This window comes from Macadamia integrifolia, chromosome 9 (genome assembly GCF_013358625.1).
Source record: "Macadamia integrifolia cultivar HAES 741 chromosome 9, SCU_Mint_v3, whole genome shotgun sequence".
Taxonomy (NCBI): domain Eukaryota; kingdom Viridiplantae; phylum Streptophyta; class Magnoliopsida; order Proteales; family Proteaceae; genus Macadamia; species Macadamia integrifolia.
In genome coordinates, this window is record NC_056565.1 from 14,409,096 (window position 1) to 14,432,105 (window position 23,010).

General features: G+C 38.1%; 1 protein-coding gene across 1 annotated transcript in view; it reads left to right on the forward strand.

Annotated features, from left to right (window-relative positions):
• Nucleotides 1–19,041, forward strand: part of LOC122089542 (cytochrome P450 94A1-like) — a 26,121-nt gene extending 7,080 nt beyond the window's left edge. Inside the window, exon 2 of the mRNA XM_042659281.1 lies at nucleotides 18,242–19,041. Within this exon, the coding sequence (XP_042515215.1) occupies nucleotides 18,242–19,041 (800 nt within the window). The remainder of the gene's footprint in view (nucleotides 1–18,241) is intronic.
• Nucleotides 19,042–23,010: the final 3,969 nt, after the last annotated feature.

A 23,010-nucleotide genomic window follows, 5' to 3' on the forward strand; every position in this document is an offset into this window, starting at 1 on the left:
TGTTCCATTGTGTTCTTATTTTAAACATATTTGGTTATCATTGTGTATCTCTTTTAGACTGGATCACTCGAGAATAATAAAAGAAATACTTTAAGCAACAAGATTCTCATAAATAACTTATGATTGGTCTCTTTGACTTAAGAGATCATTATCATAAGAATTAGGCATTATAGGTTTTGATGTCCTAACGACTGATATCTCTTTGATATCTCTTGACTATGTAACAATGCATCGGATTCATATATTTAAATAATTAGTACTAATACTCATTTTGTAAAAAAGAAAAAATGAAATATCCTAATGGTCCAATCACAAAATATATTCTCTACATACATACGAATTTAGTATGCAATTAATACAATCCAATGAGTTGACAATAAGTACTGCCATACCCCCCTAAAAACTATTATTTTATATTGTTAAAGGGGAGGGAAGTGGTTATAACTAACTATTGACTTAGGAGAATGTTTAAAATTTAAAATGTAACCGCAAGCATACGGATCAGTGTAGCTATGGGTCGAACACAGGGAGAGCATCCACTTTATTTTTGACTTCTTTTAATAATGCGAAAGTGAACCGATTAATGGTTGTGATCTAATTCTAACTCCCGTCATAAATATATGTATCTAAAATAACATCCTAACCATTCATCATCTAAGAATTTAAATATGCAAGACACACAATTAAAATTAAATAAATAAATAACTGAAAATAAACAACTCGCGCAATTAAAAGCAATGAAAGAAAAAAAATACTGAAATAAAAATAAAGTAAAAGAAAGGGGATAAAGCTAGAGAGAGGCTCACAAGTAGGTTTTTCTACTTAGCCCGAGGGATGCATCATAATATGAGCTTCTCTACTTGACCAGAGAGTCACTCTTACAATGGTTACTCTACTTGGCTTTAGGGAAAGGAAGATAATTAAAATAAAAATAATAAAATAATACTTCTATGGCTAGGAGGGGCAAAGCCAATACATACACTAGCCATGAACCTTGGGGGAAAGGGAAAGCAATAATGTAACGACTGAAATTAAAATCCTAAATTAAGAAAGAAAGGATAGTCAGAAGAGGGAATAAGAGGGGGGAGAGAAGACTACTGAAGAAGTCTACCTACCTGAATCAATGCTTGAATTTGAAAGGTTGGGTGATTTGAGATACTGCTAACCCTAAAAACCAGATCTAGAATGAACCAAATCTGAAATTTCTAAGTCTATAGATAACAAATCTTAAAAAAAAAAAAAAAAAAGAACTGAACTTGAAAAGGAGATGCTTCATGGCTCATGATCTTGTCACCTAGATCTAAGCCTAGAACTATAACTTAAAATTTACAACTCAATTGCATAAATCATAAACATAAAAGGCTGAATAAAAATAAAAGAGTGCTTGCATTAATTGAAATGAAAAGCTATTATAAAAGTGATTAAAGTAAAAATAAAGGAGAACTAAAACTAAAGAGAGTGAGAGAGGAGAGAGAGAGAGAGAAGAGAACTAAACATAAACTAAAAAATAAACTAAGGAGAATAATAATTCTAGGAGGGGGAGGAATGGTCTTTTATAGGGCTCTGGTCTTGCCTACTTCCTTCTACAAGTCTTCTTTAAGAAAAGAAAGAAAATTAAATTAAATTAAATCTTAATAAAAATCCTCATTCTCTGAGATATTGTGTGAGGAAAGAGAGAATCTATTTCCAAAATTAACAAATTCTATTCCTTCTCTGCAATATTAACCAATGTTTTGCAGTCTTGACTAAATCAAAAAGGAATCTTTACATAGCATCTTCAAGATCTTGTGAGGTGGCAAGAGAGAATAATCTTTAGGATTTTGTAGGAAAGATGATGTGTTACTAATGAGTGGGTCTCACCTTTGGACAAGTTAGTTTAAGCTTGGACCGGTTTTTGATTCACTTTAAGCACTTTCTCTTATAGACTTGAAAAACTAAAAAAAAAAAAAAAAAGAAGTAGTACGATCCAAATTGGGGCAAAATGTACATTTATATCCTTAAGATTTCATATATTATTGTGCTCATCAAATTCCTCCATACTTGACTTTTGCTCGTCCTCGAGTAAGGTAAATAAATAAAGAAACGAAAGAAAAAACCTAACTCACTTTCGTAGGAACTATGGTTGCATTTAGCATTTGCAATAAGCCTCTAAATCCCTAAGTTACCTTGCTGGACGAGTTGTGTCTCGTGGGTGTTTGCAGTGAATATATACCCAAAATTCAAATTAACTTGAAAAATTCTCATTTAAAGCTTCTAATAACTACAAAACACACACCCTTTTTCAATTAGAGCACATCAACCGAGGAACCCCCACACTTGAACTTTAATACTCCATCTAGATTTAGGAAAAATCACAGATCTCAAATAGGAACGAACCTTGTATCTTCTAAAGCACGACCAATCCTAAGATAAACCACATTGTAAGGTAGGGACTATGAACTAGGATTTTGGAGCGTTGACCAATCATAAACAATAAGGCACAATGGTATCTTTTTTTTTTTTAGTAGATAACTCATTTTACTCCACTACATTTCGCCTGAATAACATGGTGAAGCAAACACCAAAAACCCAAGTTACTAAGTAGCTTCGCTTTATGCATATGCCAACAAAGACAGTGATACTAAGTTCTTTTTAGAAGTGTTCTTTCCTAAGAGTTTTGATCAAAACACCCCGCTTCATGAGGCACAGTGTTCTGTCTAGCTCCTAGAAATTCTATACTTACTTTCTACTTTTTGACCAATTTTTATTTTCTTTGCATATTCATATCATATATTTTTATACTATGCCAAGAATATAGTCTCAACTCCTAACTTAAGAACAAGGACACCAACTAACAAATGGTCTTACACCTTTAAACAAGTATCTTTAAATCACTTAAATGAGGTTCCACTTCAAGATATACCCTTATTAACATCCTCTTAATTGGGATTATAGTACCAAGATGGGTCCTAGATCTCAATTTCTTTTTTTTTTTTTTGTAGGGTGTGTATAAAGCACCGAAAAACTCTTAAAAGTAACCTCAAGTACTAAACAGTCAAACCCTCCCCCATATTTAAATTGTGCAATGTCCTCAACGTAGAAAAATAAAAAAAAAATGATAAGACAATAAAACAAAAAGGACAAAGGAGAGAAAATTATCAAATAGGATCAAATATCATCAAAAAGAGGCTCATAAAGAATCATGACCTCTGCATCATGCATTGAAGGTAACTCAAGGAATGGCTTCAGACAGTGCCCATTAACTTTAAAAATTTCCCAAGTGAATGGATTCATAACCTTTATAGTACAATGGGGGAATACTATTTGCACAAGGTAAGGACCTTCCCACTGAGAATGAAGTTTTCCTGAAAAGATATGCAATCTAGAATTGTATAACAAAACTTTATCACCAAGTATAAAAGATTTCTTAACAAGGTGCCTATCATGAAAAGCTTTAGTCTTTTCCTCAGAAAGTTTTGTACTATCATATGTATCATTTTACAATTCCTCTAACTCAGATAGTTGAAGACCTCTATGAGCTCCTGCAATAAAAAAATCAAAATTGAATTTCTTAATCACCCAAAAGGCACGATGCTCTAATTCAATAGGAAGGTGGCATGTTTTCCTGTATATCAAACGGTATGGGGATTGATCAAGTATGGTCTTGTAAGCAGTCCTATACGCCCACAAAGCATCCAACAAATGGTTAGACCAATCCTTTCTATTTGGGTTAACTGTCTTCTCTAGAATCTGCTTGATTTGTCTGTTGGACACTTCTACCTATCTACTAGTTTGGGGTGGTATGGGGTAGTCAACTTGTGGATAATCCCATACTTCTTCACTAAGGCCTCAAAAGGCTTATTCCAAAAGTGTTTTCCCCTATCACTAATGATAGCTCTAGGGATATCAATTCGAAAAAAAATATTTTTCCTTAAGAATTGAATGACTATCTTATGGTCATTAGTCTTACAAGCATGAGCCTCAATCTATTAGGACATATAGTCCACAACCAATAAAATATATTCATATCCACATGACTTAGGGAAGGGGCTCATAAAATCTATTCCTCAAATATCAAAAACCTCAACCATGAGGATTGGGTTAAGAGGTATAATGTTCCTTCTACTGATTTTTTCTAAAGACTGACAAGAAGGACAAGCCTTACAATAAGCAAACGAATCCTTGAAGAGACTGGGCCAATAAAATTCAAATTGTAATACCTTGGCCGCAGTCTTAGTATGCCCAAAATGGCCGCCACAAGCCTGATCATGGCAAAAGAAAAGAATAGAACGGTGCTCATGATCAGGGATACATCTCTGGATAATTTGGTCAGGGTATGATTTAAAAAGGTAAGGATCATCCCAAAAGAAATACTTAACATGTCAGTGAAAACGGTACTTTTCTTGGTAAGATCAATAATCTGAAGTCTTGTTTGTAACTAAAAAATTTATAATATCTACAAACCAAGGTTCACTAGATACTACAAAGAGTTGCTCATCGGGAAAATGCTTGTTAACTGGATTATTCATAGGCAAAGAATTGGGTAACCGAGACAAATGGCCTGCAACCAAATTTTTACTGCCTTTCTTATCCTTAATTTCTAAGTCAAATTCCTGCAAAAACAAAACCCATCTGATAAGACATGCTTTGGCATCCTTTTTCTGAATAAAGTATCTGATAGCTGCATGGTCAGTGTAAATAATTACATGAGAACATATTAGATATGCACGAAACTTTTCTAATGCAAATACAACAACTAAAAATTATTTTTCAGTTGTAGTGTAGTTCAGCTGTGCATCATTGAGAGTTCTACTGGCATAATAAGTAACACGAGAAAGTTTATCAACTCTCTGCCCTAAGACTGCCCCTATAGCAAAATCAGATGCATCACACATTAATTCAAAGGGCTCAGTCCATAAGGAAGCTTGAATAATGGGGGCTGTTGTCAACACCTTTAATTACTCAAAGCACATGAAGCATCACTTGAAAATTTGAAGGGTTGTTCTTTAGCCAAAAGATTGGTGAGAGATCTAGCTATATGACTGAAGTTCTTGATGAACAGACGATAGTACCCTACATGACCTAAGAAGGAACGAACATCCTTAACTGACTTGGGAGGTGGTAAATAAGCCCACCTTAGCTCTATCAACCTTGATCCCTTCTTTAAAAATGACATAACCCAACACTATGCCCCGTGTAACCGTGAAATGACATTTCTCCCAATTGATGACTAAATTAGTCACTTTGTATCGTTTGAGTACTAAAGAAAGATGATGCAAACAATTAGAAAAAAAAGGAGCCATGAATAGAAAAATCATCTACAAATGTTTTCAAAAAGTGATCCACCATATCAGAGAAAATACTCATCATGCATCTTTAGAATGTGGCAGGGGCCTTACAAAGCCCAAAAGGCATACGCAGATAAGCAAAGGTTCTATAGGTGCATGTAAAGGTGGTCTTGTGTTGGTCATCTATGGCAATGAAAATTTGGTTATAGCCGGAATAACCATCAAAGAAATAATAATACTCATGTCCGGCTAACCGCTTTAACATTTGATTAATGAAAGGTAAAGGAAAGTGGTCTTTCCAAGTTGTTGCATTTAACTTTCTATAGTCAATGCACACACGCCATCTTGTTTGGACACGAGTAAGGATCAACTCATTTTTAGTATTTTAGACTACTGTGACCCCTGACTTCTTTGGCACCACGTGCACTGGACTTACCCACTCGCTATCAGAATTAGGGTAGATACCATGATCCAAGCATTTTAGGATCTCTTTCTTGATAGCTTCTTACATCATAGGATTAGCCATTCTTTGTGGTTTCCTAAAAGATTTTGAATCCTCCATGAGGTAAATATGATGTTGAACAATTGAGGAGTTAATTCCTTTAATGTCTGTCATAGTCCAACCTAAGGCTTCCTTGTTTTCTTTTAAAACTTTGATCAACTCTTCCTCTTGACTTAAAGTTAAACCTGAGGAGATAATAACTGATATAGTTTGATCTTCTCCTAAGAAGGCATACCTTAAGTTAGAGGGCAACTCTTTCACATTAAACTTAGGAGGCTTAACAATTGAGGGTTTAGGAAGAGAATTTGATAGAGGACCAATGGGCTTCATAGGTGTATGAAGGCTCCAAACCCTCGAAGAAGAAATTTTTAGTATCATCATTTAATTCTTCCATACACTCTTAGAATTTTGAATCAAAGTCAATGTCAAAAGTTTAATAATATCATCAGAAAAATCCTCAAACATATTGACCTCTTCATCAATATCATCAGAAGAAATTATGGGTTGCTTGCCCAACCTATACATGTTGAACTCCATAGTGTGGTTGCTAAAAGATATCCTTAGTAGACCATTCTGACAATTGATTAATGATTTGTTGGTAGCCAGAAATGGTCTTTCAAGAATGATAGGGATCTTATCCCTAATGGTGAAGGGTTTGGTGTCCAAAATAATAAAATCAACTAAAAAAATAAATTCTCATACCTTAAGTAGGACATCTTTGATCATCCCTTTCAGAATCTTAACAGAAGGTAAAAGGTTCACACTTCCACCAAGGTCAAGTAGGGTATGATCAATACGAGTGTTGCCAATGACATAAGAGATGGTGAGACACCCGGGATCCTTATACTTGGCTGTTATAGGTTGTGTGATCATTGAACTGATATTAACTGCCAAAAATACCTTTTTGAACACACTTGTGGTGCGCTTATGAGTGCATAAGTCTTTGAGGACTTTGGTATAAGTTGGGATTTGAGTTATAGCATCCAAAAGAGGGATGTTTACCTCTACCTTCTTGAAGACTTCTAAAATTTTTTTCATTGAAGTTGTCTTCTTCTTATTCATCAAACGGTTAGGATAGGGGATAGGAGAAACATAAACACTATCAAAAGTTCTCTCATTAATAGAATTATACTTTGTGACTTCCACCAAATCATCTTTAATTTCTTCAGGTCCATCTGGTGAACCTAGAATGGAAGGCACAATAGTAGCTTTGATAGTCGGAGGGTCAATAAAAATGTCAGATGGTAGAGAAGGAGTGGTACCATTCCGTAGATACTCGCAGCTATTTTGTAGGGCATATACCGCATTACACTGGTTGGAGGGCCCTTGGTGTACAACATTGAACTGAGAAGCAAGTTGCCCTTGTAGAGTCAACACTTGATGTCTAGGATTCTGCTCTGGCTGACTAGGTAATTTTTATTTCTCCTTCTCATGCACGATTGTGACAAGTTGAGTAAGTTACCTCTCCATATTATTGGGGTTTGTCATGAGAAGGGCCATGCTTTTCTCTCACTCACTAATTCTTTTCGCCTCTTCAGTTGATGTAAACCTCGGGGGTTGTTGATAAGGTGCTTGGAGAGGGGGCCTAACAAAATTTGACTAAGGACCTAGATTAGGCCAAGGGAAAGAATTAGATAGTGGTACAAAATTGGGCCTCTAGGGACTAGGCTGCCCTTGGTTGTGAAAGTTGGATGGACCTCCTTGATTCCCTTGGCTCCATAAAAAATTAAGGCGATTTCTCCACCTTGGATTGTAAGTGTTGCTAAACGGGTTGTTTGGATAAAGAACATTAACACTTTCATTGCCCCCAGAACTGTTGGGGCATTCTTCCATTACATTTCCAGGTGAGTGACATCAATTGCACATAAAGACTTGATTTTGGACTTGGTGGACTAAGGCATGTGCTTTAGGGACAAGGGCTTCTATTCTCTTGATGAGACTACCTAAATGGGCCTCCTTGGCTACTATCCCATCGACATAGTACCCTTTACCTCTTATAGTTCTCTCACTTTCCTTAGTAGACTCCCATTCTCTTGTCTTTTCAGTTAGTTCAACTAAAAAGTTCTAAGCTTTGTTTTCATCCGCATAAGCTGTGAAGCCTGTAGGACACATAGACTCTAACATCTGCTTGGTATGGTAGTCTATCCCTTCACAAATTATTTAGCAAAGATGTCATTTGCCAATACCATGATGGGGACACTTTTGGAGAAGGTCTTGGAACCTTTCTATGAGTCTAGAAAATGACTCTTAAGATTTTTATCGGAACTGCATGATCTTACTCTTAAGTTTGTTTGTTTTATGCAAGGAAAAAATTTTTCTCAAGAACGTTATCGTAAACTGATCCCATATGATAATGAAATTAGATGGCAGCCCATATAGCCATCTTTTTGCTCTATCCTTGAGCGAACAGGTAATGCATCTAAGTTAAACAACATCATCACTGAGTTGTTGTATCTTAATGAGGACACAAACCTCCTCAAATTCTCTCAGGAATGAATAAGCATCGTAGGAAGATAGCCCATGGAAGTATGGTAACATAGTGATGAATTTAGTTTTAAGCTCATAATTGTTTCCCGGGGCAGCTGGTAATCTAATGCAAGAAAGTTAGGCTACCCTGGTTGGGTAGAATCTATCCTTTAAAGTAGGCTTAGGTTGTTCTGTCATTCTTAAAATATGTACTCTTACTAAACGATTGGTAGAATCACAGATCCACACACTCATACAACAGAAAACTACCCACAATTAGAGTAAGACAAGCACAAAAGAATGGAAAAAAAAAAACTCTTTCTTTTTTATTTTTTTGGATTTTTAGGAGGTTACCGGCAGGGATCTGGGGTTGCTTAGGTCAATTCCTGAGGTACTGCTATAGGGTGAAACCTGTCTTTATCATACTATAAGGCTTGGTGACATCCACCGATACAACTACTATTGCAAGTTGTTATTCTTATGAATTCAATAAAAGAGAAAGAAAAACAAAACAAAGCATACAAAGCACTCTGATTTACTAAAAGAAAGCAAAAAATAACATGGAACTGTCTCCCCGGTTAAAAACTTATTTGGATTTTAAAATGTAACCACAACCGTACGGATTAGTGTAACTATGGGTCGAACACAGGGAGAGCAGTCACTTTACTTTTTGTTTCTTTTAATAATACGAAAGTGAACTGATTAATGGTTGTGATCTAATTCTAACTACCATCCTAAATTTATGTATCTAAAATAACATCCTAATCATTCGTCATCTAAGAATTTAAATATGTAAGACATGCAATAAAAAATTAAATAAATAAATAACTGAGAATAAACAACCCACGTAATTAAAAAGCAATGAAGGAAAAAAAATACTGAAATAAAAATAAAGTAAAAGAAAGGGGATAAAGCTAGAGAGAGGCTCACAAGTAAGTTTCTCTACTTAGCCCGAGGGATGCATCATAATGAGCTTTTCCTACTTGACCAGAGAGTCACTCTTACAAGTAGGGGTGTCAGTTCGTGGCCCAATCCGACTAAATCGATCGAGACTGATCATTTATAGACCGGTCCGACCTGGACTATTTATTAAACGTGTCGGGCTTGAGCCCAGCCCGTTTATAAATGATCGGTCTCCATTTTGCTACTTGGATCGTCGGGTGCCCAATCGAGACCGATCAAATAACGCCCGATCGAGACAGGCCTATTGTGCACCGACTTAGCCCGACCCTTTAATGATTGTAGAATACCTATTTTACCCCCAAAATTAAAGAATAAAACTAAAAAGTAAAGACATATTCACATTTTAAATAATGGTTATATTTGGTATCATTTATCGATTTATTGTCATTTTTTTGGGCTTGCATGAGTGGGCCAGAATATAAGAGCATATTTTAAAGAGGGCCCGTTTAAAAATCGGTTAAAGCTCGTTTAACATTAAACATGTCCATAGCCCGGTTAAGGCCCTACTAAAGCCCGATTAAGGTAGCTCGATTATAGTCCGAGGCCGACCGATCGAATATAAAGTGTACCATGTCTTCAATAACTAAGCCCGATTAGTTAAATAGGCGGACACGATGTAGCCTTTGAAAGTCTTCAAGCCCGATTAAGCCCGATCGAAATCGGACTGGCCCGACCGGTTAACACCCCTACTTACAAGGATTACTCTACTTAGCTTTAGGAAAAAGGAGGCAATTAAAATAAAAATAATAAAATGATGGTTCTATGGCTAGGAGGGGCAAAACTAACACATACACTAGCCATGAACCTTGGGGGAAAGGGAAAGCAATAATGTAACGACTGAAATTAAAATCCTAAATTAAGAAACAAATAGTAGTCAGAAGAGGGGATGAGAGGGGGGAGAAAAGACTATTGAAGAAGCTTACCTACATGAATCAATACTTGAACTTGAAAGTTTGGGTGATTGAGATACTGTCAACCCTAAAAATTAGATCTGGAATGAACCAAATATAAAATTTTTAGGCATGGAGAAAATAAATCTTAAAAAAAAAAAAAAAAAAAAAAAAAAAAAAACTGAACTTGAAAAGGAGATGCTCCACAGCTCATGATCTTATCACCTAAATCTAAGCCTAGAACTATAACTTTTGAAAAGTACAACTCAATTGTATAAATCATAAACATAAAAGGCTGAATAAAAATAAAAGAGTGTTTGCATTAATTGAAATAATAAGCTATTACAAAAGTGATTAAAGCAAAAATAAAGAAGAATTAAAACTAAAGAGAGTGAGAGAGGGAGAGAGAGAAGAGAACTAAGCATAAACTAGAAAATAAACTAATGGGAATAGTACTTCTAGGAGGGGGGAGGAAGGGGCTTTTATAAGGCTTTGTTCTTGCCTCCTTCCTTCTACAAGTCATCTTTAAGAAAAGAAAGAAAATTAAATTAAATTAAATCTTGATAAAATTCTCATTCTCTGAGATATTGTGTGAAGAAAGAGAGAATTTGTTTCCAAAATTAACAAATTCTATTCCTTCCCTGCAATGTTAGCCAATGTCTTGCAATCTTGACTAAATCAGAAAGGAATCTCTGCATAGCATTTTCAAGATTTTGTGAGGTGGCAAAGAGAGAATAATCTTTAAGATTTTGTAGGAGATAAGATGTGGAACCAATGAGTGGGTGCCACCTTTGGACAAGTTAATTCAAGCTTGGATCAGTTCTTGATTCACTTTAAGCATTTTCTCTTGTAGACTTGAAAACTATTAAAAAAAAATTAATAATAATAATAATAATACAAAAATAGTACTATCTAAAGTGGGGCAAAATGTACATTTATATCCCTAAGATTTCACACATTATTGTGCTCATCAGAGTACAACGAGTTATTTTACTTTAGATGTATATATTGATAAGATATTATCTAATTTTATATTATATGTGTTATCCCAATGGGATCCTAGATTTTGAAATGCTTTATTTAACCACATGATAAACTCAAGTTGAAACTTGAGGAAAGCAATTTTGGAATCTTCAATCCACTAAATTTTAGTATCATCGGACCAACCTAATCAATTTCAAACACTTCTATTTTTAGCTGAAACTTGACTTATGAGATGAATTATTAGATTTCTACCACACACAGACACACACACACATACATATATATATATATATATATATGTGGATGGATTATTAGGTCTTGTATCAAACGGATCCCACCCAATTGTCCCATCACAAGCATTTTTCATGTCATCTCAGTTATTAGTGCCATGAATCATGATATCAAAAAGGAACAAAAGGAAATGGTGAGTACAATCCCATCAAATCATAATGACCAAAGTTATATTCTAACAAGCTGATTAAAAAAAAAAAAAAGAGCTAATAATTCTTACAAAAAAAAATAGTAATATTACTAGTTAGTAATGGTAGTAATGCAGCAATAAGTGGGCCTATTGATCTCCTGTTGGTCTTTTGTGGGTCTTTGTCTAGACCTCTATGATTTCTTGTTTGGATACATTGTGGGTCTTATATTAAAAATAAAAAAATAAAAATAAAAAAAAAATAAAAAAACTCCTGCAGGCAAGGCATGTAACCTCACATATTATGCATGTAAATGACAATATTTCTTGTTAATAACAAAAATAATTATAATATTTTTAAGGAAAAAAAATCTTGAAAGACAACATCCTCTCTTCATTCAAACACAAATGAGAGGGTGAAATGACTGCCCTACCCCTCATGAAAGGTAAAAATTTTACCACATTGATGTTTTTGCACATTTTCCCATTGACTCCTCTTTACTGATGTAGGGCCAAGCTGTCTTTCAGAAAATCTTCTCCCATAATTTTAATAAGATGACGACATCAATAGCAATGGCAATAATAATAATAATAATAGGAATTGATTCCAAGTTTACATTATCAAGATGGTATCTCTAATTACAATCACGTGACAAGTTTGATAGCCATATAAGTTCTTAAGAATTTTTTTTTTTTTTTTTGGGGGGGTGGTGGGATGGTGGGGGTTAGAAATTTCTTAAGAAGCATTAGATTATGCCAAAAATGGGTTTTTGGCTTACCAAATTAACTACCAAAATCTTAATCAAATTATGTAAAATAAATACATATTGTTGTACCTCATGGGTTCTCTATACTGAGGATCTTGCAATAAAAAATTAAAAATTAAAAACCAAAAAACAAAAAACAAGCCCAAGGGAGGAAGGGAGATTTATTGCCTGGGCATGGCCCACTGCCCACATGATTAACAGCTCCTTTGGACATTTTTGCTGTGATAGTCAAAAGGGCAAAATATCAAAATTGTACGGTGACAGCTAGGCAATTATAGAGCTAGCATTATTTTAGGGCATTTTAGTAATACTCATTTTATTTTGAGTATTATGATTAAACAAAAGATTTAATGGGTAGTTAGTTAGTAAGCCAAAATCTATTTCCATAGGTTTTTTTTTTTTTTTTTTTTTTTTTTTTTTTTTATGTGGGGTCCTAGAAGTCCAATGGACAGAATTGAGTAATCGCCTTCCCCATTGCACAATTAAATGTATAATCTAGAGAAACCAATAGGAAAAGGATCTCTGAGCCTAAGGTGTATACTAAGCCTCTTTACATCTATTATTATAATAATTCTTTGGAAAAATGTTAGGTATGTTGCCGATGTACCCGGATCTATATCTATCTCTATCCTCCTTTCATTAGCAAAGTCTCTTATACTCTTCTGGTACCAATCTTCCCATTGATTGAGCCACTAGCTCCAAGAAAGCTGGCGGCATACCTAACCTCCTTCCTAATTCTTTTAAGTGATAGAAATAATGATTAAACAAATCAATGTAAGAGGGTATAGAGTGTAAAGTACCTTACTTGCCAATCCCTCTCTAAATACTATAACGATAATGAGAAAGGAAGCGCTTTTTCTAATGGCACCCCAAGAGAGGCTTCCTTGAGGACTCACCTAATTATTCTACATCGCATGTAAAATGAATCTAAAATTTTGTTGGAAGTAGACCCAAAGATTTTGTACGCACATGACAATTTCATCTGAAAAGAATTTCTACATAAAAAAAATTCCCTTCTCTTCCTTTTTGTTCAAATCTCCCTTGCAATCAAACATAGGCTAAGCCTTATTCTCGAACGAATTTTTTGTACTCCACTGAAGGTCATCAAAAGCCAAGTGGACTCATCAAGGAATCATATAAATAAGGAGTTTTAATTAGTATATGATTCGGAAAAAATTGACCGGATGATCTTCCCTGCAGTTCCTGGTGCTTTGGCAGTCCTGCACAGAAGAGATGACAGGGGAGAGCAGGGCTGACCCGATGGGGGACTCTCCAATACTTAAGTCAGATCTTTCCATAGCAGATGCTCAAGAGAGCTTTTCCAATAAAAGAAGTGATTGATCGATCCCCTATGATGGAGGCTTACCTTGATATTTATAGGCTGCTGATGGAGAGAGAAGGAGGGGTGTTTGTGGAGAGTTCAGTTTAGGCGTAGAGTCCTTGAGGGGAGTGGCACTGTGATTCTGGGAATATTCTGGGTTCCAGTGCATATTCTGGAAATATTCTTCATTGATCTCGTAGGTGCAAGTCGTGTGAGGGGTGGACGCCTCTCATGATGTAGGGGTGTCAATTCCTAAACCGAACCGGTAAAATCGGCCGGACCGAACCGATAACAACCCGGACCGAACCGAACCGAAGCCTTATTGGTTCGGTTCGATTTCGAGTATTGTAACCCCAAAACCAAACCGAACCGCACCGAAAACCGGATGAACCCGAAACCAAACCGAAACCGGCTCAAAACCCGGACCGAAACCGAAACCAAACCGGTAAGAAACCGAAACACTCCAAAATTCATTAAAAAAATCAAAATTTGCATAGTTTTGTATACATTTGTAAGGAAAATCGAATCCAAACTAGACCAAAAACCAAAACCAACCCGGTTACAAATCGATTTAAGAAACCGAAGTTCAACAATTCATCATTTGGTTGTTTCCTAATGGCTCCATACCGGTTTAAAAAACCGATCCAAACAGAAATGAACCTAATAAATCCAAACCGGTACCAACCCGAACCCAAACCGCACCGAAGCCGACACCGGACCAAAACCGATAAATCCTTAATGGGTCGATTTTGGTCACTTCCAAAGTCACACCGAAACCGGTGGAACCGGACCGAAACCGCACCAACCCGGACCGTTGACACCCCTATCATGATGTGTAGTGGATAGAGTCCTGCCCCCATGATCAGGACGTCCCTTGAATGTAGGAGTGGATGTGTGCACATTTTCGGGTGCATTACTTGACTGTGCCAAGCCGAGGTGACAGGTTCATCGAGCAGAGGTGACTGGTAGAGCAGCCTGATGGAGGGTCAAGGTGGCAGCACGGCCTGATGGATGCCCAGGTGGCAGCACGGCCTGATGGAGGGCCGAGGTGGTAGCACGTTGGAGGGCCAAGGTGGCAGCATAGATTGATGGAGGGTCGAGGTAGCAGCACGGCCTGATCGAGGGCCGAGGTGGTAGCACGTTGGAGGGCCAAGGTGGCAGCACAGATTGATGGAGGGTCGAGGTAGCAGCACAACCTGATCGAGGGTCGAGGTGAAAGCACGGCCTGTTGGAGAGCCGAGGTGGCAACATGGCCTGATGGAGGGCCGAGGTGGCAGCACGGCCTGATGGAGGCCGAGGTGGCAGCATGGTCTGATGGAGGGCTGAGGTAGTGGGTCAGTCCTGTTCAGGTTTGCATACACGCTTCATCCGTGCTAAGGAAGGGGACATATTTTGCCTCATCACCAGCCCCCTGCTCTAGCAGTTTGAATCGATCTGCTAAAGCATTTAACTCAATGCGAAAGGTGCTGCTTCACTTTCTCAGCTGAGGCTGCTCAATGGTTTGAGGACGTGGTTGTCGCTTGTTCAAAGGCGAAGGAGGCAAAGCGCCTTCATGGGGAGTCACACAAGATCACAGGCTAATTGGAGGTTGAGAAGAAAATGGCCCGATCTGAGGAGGTCCGTGCCAATTATGTCGGGTTGATAATTGGAGAGCTGGAACAAGAGGTTGCTAAGCATCTCAATGCCAACAATAACTTGATGAAGGAGAATGATGCTCTCTAAGATGAGTTATCTGAGACTCAGGGCGCTCGCAAGGAGGAGGAGCTCGCAGCTAGGGTTGGCGAGTTAGAAAGGCAACACCGGGCCGAGCTAGAGGTCAAAGAGGTGGTTGAACCCCTAGGCCTGTCAAAAGTTGGTTGACATTAACATTTCTTCGTTTCTGGTAGGCTAGGACGATACCATCCGGTTCATCTCGAGTAAGATGCCAGGCTACGATCTGACGGACTATGAGTAGCGTGTTCCCGTTCCTGCTACTTTGGTGTAGTTCTGTGGCTCGATCGACATTGGTGAAGAGGTGATCTGACTCGAAGGATAGTAAAGTGAAGAGTTAGGCCCATAGATTAGCCCACTGAGATTAGCCTTGTATATATATATTTTTTATTTAGATGTCTCCTTTGGGAGCCTTTTTTTTTATGAATGAAAAATTTGTTTTGATGTCATCTCTTAGCATTCTTGTGCTTCTTTCTTTATTTTCTTATACTTTGAACCAGCTCAAAATGAATAACTTTTGGAAGAATAAGGACCAGTACAGCTGTCTAAGTGTGGCTCTGTTCCCTATCTGAGCTCAGAATTGATCTTTCATGTCTAGCTTATGAGCTCTTGAGGTGCCAAGCCTGGGACTAGCCATAGGGGTGGCGAGCTGGGGCTCGATCTTTTGATGTGTCTTACGTTAAGGTCTTTTTTGGTGCCGAGTCATGGCTGGAGCTTGCATGCTTTATTGCGTAAGGTCTTGAGGTGCCGAGCCATGCTCGGGCTTACATGCCTTAATGCGAAAGGTCTTGAAGTGCCAAGCTGGGGCTTAGGCTTACATAAATTAATGCGTAAGGTCTTAAAGTGTTGAGCCGTGCTCTGGATTACGTGCCTTAATACATAAGGGCTTGAGGTGTCGAGCCATACTCAAGCTTGCGTGCCTTATTACGTAAGGGCTTGAGTTGTCAAGCCGTGCTCGGTCTGCATGCCTTAGTGCATACCGAGCTGGGCTCGGGCTTGGGCTTGCATGCCTTAGTGCGTAAGGGCTTGAGGTGCAAAGCTGGGCTTGGGCTTGCATGTCTTAGTGCGTAAGGGCTTGAGGTGCCGAGCTGGGGCTCGGGCTTGCATGCCTTAGTGCGTAAGGGCTCGAGGTGCCGATCCGGTGCTCGAGCTTGCATGCCTTAGTGCGTAAGGGCTTAAGGTGTCGAGCCGGGGCTCGAGCTTAAATGCCTTAATGCGTAAGGTCTTGATGTGCCGAGCCAAGGCTCGGACTTGCATGCCTTAATGTGTAAAGGTTTGAGGTGCCGAGTCGGGGCTTAGGCTTGAATGCCTTAATAAGTAGGGGCTTGATGTGCTGAGCTGGGGTTCGGGCTTAATGTGCCGAGCCAGGATTCGGGCTTGCATGCCTTAGTGCGTAAGGGGTTGAGGTGCCGAACCGGGGCTCGGGCTTGAATGCCTTAATGCGTAAGGTCTTGATGTGCCGAGCCAAGGCTCGGACTTGCATACCTTAATGCGTAAGGGCTTGAGGTGCCGAGTCGGTGCTTAGGCTTGAATGCCTTAATAAGTAGGGGCTTGATGTGCTGAGTCGAGGTTCGGGCTTAATGTGCCGAGCTGGGATTCGGGCTTGCATGCCTTAGTGCGTAAGGGCTTGAGGTGCCGAATCGGGGCTTGATCTTGCATGCCTTAGTGCGTAAGGGCTTAAGGTGCCGAGCCGGGGCTTGGGCTTGAATGCCTTAATGCGTAAGGGCTTGATGTGCCGAGCTGGGGCTCAAGCTTGCATGCCTTAGTGCGTAAGGGCTTAAGGTGATAAGCTGGGGCTCAAGCTTGAATGCCTTAATACGTAAGGGTTTGATGTGCCGAGCCGGGCTCGGGCTTGCTTGCTTTAATAAGGGCTTGAGGTACCGAGTCGGGGCTCGGGCTTGCATGCCTTAATGAGTAAGGGCTTGAGGTGCCGAGCCAGAGCTCAGGCTTGCATGCCTTAATGTGTAAGGGCTTGAGTTGCCAAACTAGGGTCTGGTCTTGATAGTTCCAAGCTTGAGCACGGTCTTAGATGCTGCCGAGCTTGTACCTCGGTCTTAGATGATGCCAAGTTGTAGCTCAGTCTTAGATGTTGCCGAGTTGTAGCCTGTCTTTATGCCTTAGTTGTTAAGGTCTTTGTTTCCTTAGAAGAGCCAGATATTTGGGAGAAGCTTCATAGTATATTAATGTGTGGTATGCACTTGGAACAAATACATTGCTTCGAAATATAATCTAATCCGCTCCGTGAATAAAATTGAATAACTGAGATATGGAAGCTAAGGTGCTGACAATATAAAATCTATAAGATTAACACCCAATCGATGGGATTTCAATGCAATCTAAGTGTTCATGCACAGTAATCAGCACTGTTCATGAACAGTGCCATGAACCTAACCGAACCTACCTTCTTTAACATGAAATGGGTACTATTCATGAACAGTACTAAATATCATTTATAAACAGTACTCTCCATGTGATTCAAGAATGTATTGGCGTAACCATACAGCTCTGATACCACTTGAAGGATGTTATTCCTACTAATAACAACAGATAGGATCTTGCCATACAATCATTGAATCACAAAATTAAACGATAAGGGTCGACGCATACCGTTCACCATCGACTGTGAAGAATTTGCCGCCATTATATTCTTCCTGTATCTTTATTCCTGCAATCCCGATCACGAACACAATGGATCTTCTAGGTTTCTCCCACTAGCTCCCTTAATGCTCTCTTGGTGATGGAACCAATAATGAGATTAATGTTAGGGTAGGAGGAGGTCCTAGAGTCATTTTATGTAAAGTTTTACACCCTCCCATCAAGGTGTGCAAATAGGGTAGGACTCTATTCCCTAATTTGGCGAGGAGTGGGTTTCCTATTTGGAATCCAATTCTATGAGATTAGTATCAGTCAATAACCTAATTGGTATATGGGACAATAATAGAGAATATTTTAGAGAATATTCTTACAACAAACTCAATAGTTCGTGAATACGCAACAAATCTCGTCAGACAAAAGAAACGAGAACTCGAAAAGAATTCTATATTAGAAACAGAGGACCTCCTCTCCAGATTCTTGAGATCTGGTCATTTTGATGAGCGATTTGTTACAGATATCGTTATCAGCTTCATCGTAGCTGGTAGGGATACAACATCTGTGGCCTTGACATGGTTCTTCTGGTTAATTTCCAATAACCCAAGAGTAGAAGAAGAGATTTTAAAGGAGATAAGGGAGAAGCCTGAAGCTCTTGATTATGATGAGGTCAAGCATGTCGTGTACATCCATGCTTCGCTCTGTGAGAGTATGAGGGTGTACCCACCAGTCCCCCATGACACCAAATATGCATCTGCGGACAATGTTCTACCAGATGGGACTGTTGTGAAGAAAAAAGTGGATGTGACCTACATTCCTTATGCAGTGGGAAGAACAGAGGCTATCTGGGGCAAAGATTGGATGGAGTTTCGGCCTGAGAGGTGGCTGGAGAAGGAGGAGATTTCGAGAAAGTGGAAATTCTTGGCGAGGGACCCGTACACCTACCCCGTTTTCCAAGCGAGGCCGATGATTTGTTTAGGGAAGGATATGGCGTTCTTGCAGATGCAGAGGATCGTTGCCGGAGTAATACAAGAGTATCAGGTGGTGCCGGCGGAGAAAGGGTTTGATCCGTTTTTCACATCGTACCTATCAGCCAAAATGAAAGGAGGTTTTCCGGTGAGAGTTGTGGAGCAAAAGGAAGGTAGGGCAGTAGAGGTTGTTTGATCAACTGTTTAATCAGTTGATCGTAAGCATAAGCATCCAACACCTGTCTTTTTTGTTTTTAATTATATCATTCCTCACTCCTGTAATAACAAAAAATGGGATAAGTATTGAATGGTCACATGTACGATCGTTCATGCAGGAGATCCATCTCATTAATTACTAATATTTGCATTAAATTGACGAGGATTAGTCTTCTATTTCTAAGGTTAAAATAATGAACTTAGGTTCTACCCAAAAAAAAAAAAAAATGTACCTAGGTATGCTGTACGCTATAAGCGTAGGTTGTAATTGTTACTTAATTTTCATGTATATTTTGTTTATTTCTTCTCTTTACCCCACCTAATGGTTTATCTTTTTGTTTATTTTTTGGGTCGAAGAACTAATGGCTCAGCAAGGTTCTACCGTTCATATTCCATGTATCAAGATAATCACAAATCCTTGGAAAAAGAGCTGTCGGAGGTGGCCTATGCCAGTTTTCACATGAATCTCTATCTTCTCTCTTTGAAAATATGTTTAGTACCCTCCTTTAGGAAGGGGAGAGATAGACATAAAGGGCGTTGGTATAAGCTACGCTCTCAAATAGATAATCACTTCTTTTAAAATACAAATGTCACATTTTAAGATAAAAGTTAAGAGAGAGAGAGAGAGAGAGAGAGAGAGAGAGAGAGAATTTTAATGTTAGAATATTTGAACAGAAGAAACAATTTGAATTGCGGTGAGAGCTCAACTGGGACGGTCAAGTCATTTTTGATAGCAACAATGAAGCCATTTCTTATCATTTTTAGGTGGGAAAAAAAGTACTATGATCCTATTGTGGAAGGTACGTTAGTGTTTTATCTAGGATGTGTTTGGTTTGCATTCTTGGAATGCAATCTATGCTTAGAAAGCATTCTAAGGTGTTAAGAATAGTGTCTGGTATCTATTCTTGTTCTTGAGCATGGGAATGCGGTATAGAACGCAGCCCATTCTAGAGAGGGCAAAATGACCCATTCCACGTTCTGAGAAGAAGGGGGGAAAACACGTTCTCAATGACCCTTACAAACTCGACATTGTCCTCGACCTCTTTTCCTTAAAAATCTGGAAGCCTCAAGAGAGCTTGGGGGAGAAGGGGCACTGCGCTTCAGCAAAGAATTGTGACATGAGGTACCTTCGTTCCTCAAAAGGCTTCTACTAAGCTTTGATCCTATATTCACTTTGACCCTCTCTGGTTCAAGGTCAGATTTATGCTCTCTCTCTCTCTCTCTCTCTCTCTCTCTCTCTCTCTCTCTCTCTCTCTCTCTCTCTCTCTTGCTCTCTGTTAATTTTTATGTTGTACGAATCAACCACTCTATTTGCTTGCTAGTATTGGAAGATGGGGATAACTTGGATTTAGTTGGATCCATATTGATTTCCGTCTGATTGTTTTAGGGTTTTGTGGTTCATTGTTTTAAATTGTTATTGGAGCCTGTGAGGGAAGAACCGTGATTCCTTCAAAGAGCTTCACTTGATCTCTGTCTCAAGGTAAGATTCTTCTCTCTTTCTCTGATGCCTTCCTATCTCTTCTGTAACGAACCCTCCTCAGGTGCGACCCATCAAAGCTCCCACGAAGCCAAACAACTTACAACCAAACACGCTTACCCACGAACCTCCATCTTTCTCTTCCATTCGCAGTAGAGTCATTGTTGTGGCTTTGAGCCTCGCTTTCTAGTCTTTTGCTTTCCTGTTCCTGATCAGAAAAAAAAAAAAAGGATAGAAGAACTGAAGAAGAGAAGCTTCAATTCGATATTGTCTTCTAATTTTATTTTCATGTGTAGCTTTGCTTTATGTTTTGGGCATTTTTGATATTTGAGTTGAGTAATTTATTGTTTTTTTAATCATGTTACTGCTTCTGTATCTTCATTGATTTGTTATTGGATTTCTGATGAGCTTAGTTGAATTCCAAAGATGGGTCTTCTGACATTAAGTTTAGTTCTTCTTTTACTTGAATTTTAGAAATGGGTCTTCTGAAATTAAGCTTTGTTCATCTTTTACTTGAATTCCAAAGATTGGGTTTTCTGAAATTAAGCTTGAGTTCATCTTTTTCTTGAATTTCAAAGATTGGGTCTTTTGAAATTACGTTTACACCTTCATTTCTATTAAGGCCACCCCTGCATCAGTGCTCATAGGAAAGGGACTCTTGTTATATTGATCACCCAACCATCAATTGATTCAATTATGCAAGTCTTTTTCTATTCAATTTTTTTCTTCTAATTTTGAGGAACATTATAGTTTCTCAAGTTTTCATTGGCTCCCATTTCTTTGCTTGAAGATATTTTGATAAACTTCTGAGAATGCCAATTTTTTTATGTTAAGTGTATGGTTTCTCTTAGAATAGAGCAAGAGTATTTGGAAGGTGAGTCTCCAAGTGTGGCAAAACTTTTTTCTTAGGCTCCATATATTGAATTGAATATTGTAGAATTAATTTGAATGTAGCCAACTAGTGGTCAAGAGACTAGGCCTTTGCTTTGTGCATTCAAGAGACTAGGCATTTGCTTTGTGCATTCTTCCTACCTTCTGTATCAACTTCTATCGTGTTCTTCTTTACTGATATGAGAGAGAGAGATCCCAAGAAACTTCCTGAAAGCATGGAGGCTAGAGCAATGAGTTAATTCTTAAATCAATCTATTATGTTTCTCAAAATTAACACCACCCTTTGGATATGATGATCATAACCAGTTGTGACTATATTGAAATTTGTTTGTGCTCTGTTGGTTGATTCCCATTTGCTGGTTTAAGCTTTCGTTAATCATTTCAAGCAACTTAATCCATAGCAACTTGTCTGTTTGTGTTCTAAGATCTGGCAATGCATTGCAGGTTAAGCATATTCCCCTGCAACACCAATGACTTTCTTATGTATCCATGTGCTTTTGCTTGAGCTTGTTTGTTCTTTTATTTCTTCTTATTTATTGTATGATTTTGTGATGATCTTAACTTTAGCCTCTTAGCTAGTTGCACTTTGTTTATTAATGTGTTATGTTTTTTAATTATTATATCTAGATGTTTGAATTAATTAGTCACAATTATCAAGGTTGGACATCCTTATGGTTCTTTCCAGGTTTAAGTGACTACAAGTAAGATAAGAATGACGGATACACAAGAGAAGTCATCCAATCTGCCAAAGGGGAAAGAAATTGCTTGTTTGACAAGTATGATTGTGAAGACTTAAGTATCATTGATAATAATCATAACAATGAGGAAAATACAGAGAGTTCCGGCTTTCCGTCCTTAGTTACTACGTGGCAACAACGTGCATGGGGACAAGTTAGACAAAATTTTGCTGATATGATGGAAAAGATGCAATAGGTTGATAGAGACTCATGTATTTATGACTTTTTATTTTTTTTACTTTTATGAATTTAGACATAATTTGTCGGATTTGTTGCAGACATGGCGATTAGGAGACAAAGGCGTCGTCTTCTAGACTAACTAAGTGGAGGTGGTGAATTTGTTTAAGGAGAATCAAAGTACCTGGCCATGAGAGATTTTTTTTTTTTTTTTTTTGGATTTGAAATATTTTAGTAGATATTATGTAATTTTTAATCTGGTGAAACAATGTCGTGATCAAGTGGTAGGGGCGCATCAGTTAGCTACTAAATGAATGGATCTGTAATCAACTTCTAACTTCCCGACCCTCCTCCTTGTAGTTTTCCAATGAATTTTCTTTCCTATGTTAAAAAAAAAGAAATTATAGGCTTTGTTGAGATGGAAACCCATTTAACCATTGACATTATAATATGATTTTAAATTCAAATGTGTTTTCCTACGTGATAAAATATAAAGCTCTTGAAAATTGTTGTCTATTGCTAAATCATAAGAATCAAATCTCAATTTTACATAGGGTATTGAGTTGGGTCTAACAATTAAAGAGTAGAGAAGAAGTGGCAAGTAAAAAGGAATTTAAAAAAAATAATGAATTAAGAATTTTAAAAAAATAATAATAATAATAGGCAA